This window comes from Dipodomys spectabilis, unplaced genomic scaffold (assembly GCF_019054845.1).
Source record: "Dipodomys spectabilis isolate Male_0828 unplaced genomic scaffold, ASM1905484v1 ptg001019l, whole genome shotgun sequence".
Classification (NCBI taxonomy): domain Eukaryota; kingdom Metazoa; phylum Chordata; class Mammalia; order Rodentia; family Heteromyidae; genus Dipodomys; species Dipodomys spectabilis.
Window position 1 is genome coordinate 20,057 of NW_024871696.1, and position 5,583 is coordinate 25,639.

Sequence of the window (5,583 nt, forward strand, 5' to 3'; positions counted from 1 at the left end):
GAGTCTCACGGTCTCTCCTGCCCGGGCTGGCTTTGAACCGCGATCCTCAGATCTCAGCCTCCTGAGTAGCTAGGATTACAGGCGTGAGCCACCAGCGCCCGGCTGTTATCCATCTTCTTTGGGGCTTTGGCATCTGGGTCCTTCCTATGTTACTTGGATTCTGTTTGGGTGAGGTTTCTTGTCCTTTATTGTGATCTTGTTGGTTTTCTATGTGTAGGACATCTTTAAGTATCTTTTGTAGGGCTGGTTTGGTGGAGATATATTGTTTCAATTTTTCTTTAATATGGAAGGTTTTTATTTGACCTTCAGTTATGAAGGAGAGTTTAGCTGGGTACAGTATTCTTGGTTGATAATTGTTTGTCTTTAGGGAATGGCGTATATCATTTCAGGCTCTTCTTGCTTTGTCTCTGCTGTGAAATCTAAGGTGAATCTAATTGGTTTCCCTTTATAGGTGATTAATATTTTTTCCTTGACAGCTTTAAGGATCTTTTCCTTGGTCTGAATTGATCCTGTGTGGATTATAACCTGACCTAGGGATGTCTTGTTCTAGTCTGGACTATTTGGGGTTCTAAAAGCTTCTTGTATCTGAATAGGCCTATCTTTTTGCATGTTTGGGAAGTTCTCTGCTAGGATACTGTTAAACAAATTTCCTAGACCATTAACTTCTGTCTCTAGGTGCTCCTCTACACCCATTATCCTCAGATTAGGCCTTCTGATGGTGTCTTTCAAATGTTGAATAGATCTGTCATATTTCTTGGATTTGTCTTGGATAGTTGCATGTTCTTTCTCTATAATATCTAGGCTGTCTTCAATCCCTGAGATTCGATCTTCTGCATAGTCTAACCTACTGTCAAGACTTATTACTTTGTTTTTTATTTCTTATCCTTCTAATTGGTCAGCTGTAATAGCTTCAAATTCTTTCTTGGAGCTTTGTTTTAGATCTTGTATGAACTTCTTTACTTCCTTAATTTGGTGTTCAATGTTTATTCTCAAATCACTTAGTTGATTGGTTATGGTTTCTTGGACTCCCCTTCCTTCTGTCGGGCTCCATTCAGCATTCCCTTTGTAGTCCCCCTGAATTCTTTCAGCTGTTTATGGATTCCATGAATGCCTCTATTGATCTTTGTCTATTCTCATCCCACTCTCCCAATTCCTGTTTTACTCTTTGATTAGAATCCTCACGTTCACACAATTCCTGTAGTTCTCTTTGAGTGTTCTCAGCCTGCTCACACAATTCCTGTGTCTCTATTTGTCTGTTCCCAGTCTGCTCATGCAATTCCTGTATCAATCTTTGAATAGCTTCCTCACTCTCATGAGATTCCTGTATTTATATTTTGTTTGCCTCCTCTCTCCCTATCATGCTGACACTGAGTCTTTTCCAGGTTTTCGATCTTTTCATTCAACATGTTTACCAGAGGTGTTTGTAGAGCTCATTGGGAACTCTGCTCTGGATTTTTCATTAACTGTTCTGTCACCTGATTATCATGAGAGGAAGTTGAGATACCTGGACTTGCCATTTTTTCTTGTTTTTCCGGCTTGTTCTGCCCATTTGGCATGAAAGTAACATAAATTTTGTTACTATTTTAACACTATTTTAAGGCAAGCATCAACCAAAGTCCTGTAGTTGCACAGTCACAAGGCTGCAGATATAATATAGTTCAACAGATACAATCTGCTCAACATCAAATAACTATGGAATAATGGGATAAGAAAAGCAAGGAAGAATTTGGAAAACCAGAAATTATTAGGTTTAGGGAGAAATATGGGAAAAATAGGATTAGAGGGGTATGGAGAGGTAAAAGGAGAGTGAATTTAACCAAGTCCTAATCTCAAAGAGGGAATGGACAGAATGATATGAGAGAGATTAAAAAAGAAAAGAAAAAAAAACAAGAAAAAATAGAAAAACAAAAATTCTTAAAAAATTATATAGAGATAAAGAAATAATACTGCTATTAAAGAATTTAAGCATAAGAGGTTGTAAAATGAGTAATAAATTTCTGGATTAAATGTGTACACAATGGGGGATAAGGTCTAATAATCGATGACAGATATATCTGAGGAAGAACGAACAGAAATTAAGTCACGCAAAAATGAAAGAGAAAAAATTGAAAAGAATGAAAAAAAGAAAAAAATAAAGACAGAAAAAATAAGGCACCAAAAGGTCAATAGAGATAAATAAAAATAAAGCACAGACACACATATAAACCTAAAATAAAAATTATAAGAGGAAAAAAATTTTAAAAAAATTAAAAAGGTACAAAAAGAGTTCTTTGATTTTTTTTTTTTTGGGGGGGGGGGTGATGGGAAGATTCTGTATCTCCCTTGTGTCTGTAACCAGTCTCTTGGTGGTGTCTCTGGTCTGCTTGTGGTGTTAGGTTTTCCTGTGGCTTGATTGGTTTGCTAAGTCAGTTTGAGGAGGCAGAAAAATGCTCTGCTTTTCCCAAGATTTTGTGATACTCCTCTCAGGCTAGTTCAGTTTGAGGGAGATCTACTTTGAGTATCACAAAAGAGGGAGATGCCTGTTTCCTCTAGTTTGGAGATTCTGTGATGAATCTAGGTTCTGCGTAGGGGTGAGGCCTTTCAGCAAACAGTAGCTTTTCCCTGAGGATCTAGCTCCAGAGACACTCACAGAGCCCAGCTTGGAGCCATTCTCAGGGCTTATGTTTACTGAATTTCAATTGATTGTCAAGGCTGCTGTAGGGAGGGTCATCCTCTGGCTCTGTTTACCCAGTGAAGAAAGCCACTCCTCTAGGGCAGGGCCTCCTTTGCCTGGGCTGGGTGACATTCCCCTGGATAGAGTTGAGCCTGGCAGGTCTGGACAGGTTTCTGTGATAGGCTAAATGGCTTTTGTTTTCTTCCAAGGCCTGAGTGGGAGCTAGCTGCTCAGCCAGGCCCTTGTCTGTATCAAAGATGGAGATCTCTGTGGTAGGGTTGGGGAGGGGCAGCCTTCCCTCCTCTGCTCCCTGAGAAGGAGTGAGGATATCAGAGTTCTACTCAAGCCGGAGTATTGGTTCCTAGGTCGTCTCTGGTCTGCTATCAACAGGATGAAGATACCTGATCCTTGTCAGTTCTTGCTGGTGTTGAGTAGAATCTACTCACCCGCTGCATCTGGCACCTTTGTCCCAGACTCTCTGTGTTGTAGGTATGGTGACTATGGATGCTACCACAGCTGCCACAGCCTGGCTACCTGAAAGTACTCAGATCTGTCTTCTTGCCTGGATTTTCCCTCTCTGGCCAAACTCTCTATACTGTGAAGGCACACTTGGTGTGATTCTCTGGCCTAGGACTGTTCACTGGAACACTAAAACTGCTTTCTATATGAGAGCTTGTTTAGCCTCCAGCTTCTCCTCTGCCAACTTCCCAGAAAATCGAGACTTCTATAATTTTTGACATAAGCTGCCCTGACATCTGGGCCTGGAGAATTCCCCTGGAGAGGCAGTTGGGTCAGGTGAGAGCATCAGCCACTCAACCTGGCTTTTTCCACAGGGCTGAGAGTCATAGGATTATGTGCTCAAAACCCTAGGACAGCCTCACTGAACCAGAGAATGCCACACTTCCCCTTCCAAATTCTCTGATGACCTAGGATTAAAGAACCTAATGATTAGACTCATTTCCTGAATTAAAAGAATTCCTTCTTAGAGATTCTTGTCTGGCTTCTGTTTTACTGTGTGAATCAGAAAGAATGACTTTATATGAGAAGACACATGGCCATGTCTGTGCTTCTGCTAGAGAAGGAGAAAAGGGACAAAGATTCAGAGGAGCCTTCACATTTCAATGGAAAACTTCAAAAGTGTTCATAGCTGTGCTACATCTGAGAAGCTCTATCAGCAGATGGAAGCACCAGGAGGAGTAGCTGGGCAGCCCAGCCTCTCACTTCTGCTTCCCTGGGAGGTTTATGTTATGGCTTGTATCACTGTGTGAGGGTAACTACTACCCTGTAGATAGTAATAAGTGGCAAAATCATCAGACTGTAGGCTGCTGATTGTGATAGTGAACTTGGTCCCAGATTGACTCCCACTGAACCTTGATGGAATTCCAGAGGCTAAACTATTTGCGTTATAGATCAGAAGCTTTGGAGCATTCCCTGGTTTCTGCTGATACCAGTGTAAATAATAGTTAATGTCCTGACTGGCCTGGCAAGTGATAGAGACTCTGTCGCCTGGAGATGCAGACAGGAATGATGGAGATTGGGTCATCTGGATGTCATATCTTAAACCTGTCATTGGAAACAAAAACACAAATGTCCTCACTTTTAGTCATGTTATAGGAGGCCTTCCCTGAAGACCCAGGCAGCACTGAACAGAGGATGGGAGGAGTGCTGTGCTTCCTCACCTGGGAGCCAGAGCAGCATGATCCCCAGGAGCTGAGCAGGGGTCCTCATGTCCATGCTGTTTGCTGACTGGGTCTGACTGCTGTACAGGGTGTGAGCAGCCTATTATGAAGTCATTGGGGGCAGTAGGGTGTGCTCTGAGCATATGCAAATCAGCAAAGGTCGGTAAAGCTGATAATAGCTATAGGACCAGCTCAACTCAGGAAATCCTCATATTTCCACGGTGCCTACGTACCTTAGTTTAGCCCAGAGACTTTGTTTCACCAATACAGCAAAACTGTGACGAGTCTACTGTCCTTTGAATAGATCTATTGGTATATTCAGGGATGATGAACATTTCTTTTGAGTTTTTCAATCCTTATGTCATGACACTTGAAAGGTAGAAGAGTAAAGTAATAATTGAGTTCTTCATATTCAGAACATGTAGAGAAGTGAAGATATGGAAAGAATAGAATTTGTGGATTTTTTTGCAGGGGGGAGGGGGGAGGGGTCCAGTTGTGGGGCCTGAATTCTGGGCCTGGGTGCTGTCCTTCATCTCTTCAGCTCAAGGCTAGCACTCTACCACTTGAGCGACAGCACCACTTCTGGCTTTTTTTTCTGCTTATGTGGTGCTGAGGAATCGAACCCAGGGCCTCAAGCATGCAAGGCGAGTGCTCTACCACTGAGCCACCTTCCCAGCCCTTGTGGATATTTTTAACTGGTTTAATATCTCTATACATTGAAACTTTCTCATTGGCCTAGCAAGACATAAATAAGCTGTTAAATTTTCAAGCAATTTATACTTCAGGCTCTTCTAAAACAAATATATACACAAAGTAAAATGTGATTCTTCCCAAGAGTAGATATAAAGACTGAGTCTAACTCTTCCTAATTGAATTTACTGCATAAACAAAAAAATTTGCTACACAGCAAAATTTTCAAAATGAGAGAAAACAACTATACCAACGGTTTTAGTAAGCATGTTCTGTGGTTAGATGGCTAGAGGGCTGAAGCAAAAACATGTTGCTACCAGAAAAGTCCAAAATTTCTTAAGTTTTTGTGATTTGCCAGATCACCAGGTACAATTTTTACTTGGACTTACAGTTTCATATTATCCAAGAACTACAGCGCATTCATATATCCATTGTCCTCTGATCATTCCACATCAAATTTAGGGCAAAACACTTACTTTCAAACTCCCTAGTCCTCATGTATCTCTTTCTGCTTACATGTGTCCAAATTTCTGCTACTACCTGGAGAATGGAGAGGGTCAT

General features: G+C 41.4%; 1 gene segment (V, D, J or C); it reads right to left on the minus strand.

Annotated features, from left to right (window-relative positions):
* Positions 1-3,893: 3,893 nt before the first annotated feature.
* LOC122102924 lies at positions 3,894-5,583 on the minus strand. The segment is given in 2 exon segments: positions 3,894-4,216; positions 5,499-5,583. Coding segments are annotated over 2 exon segments (408 nt in total).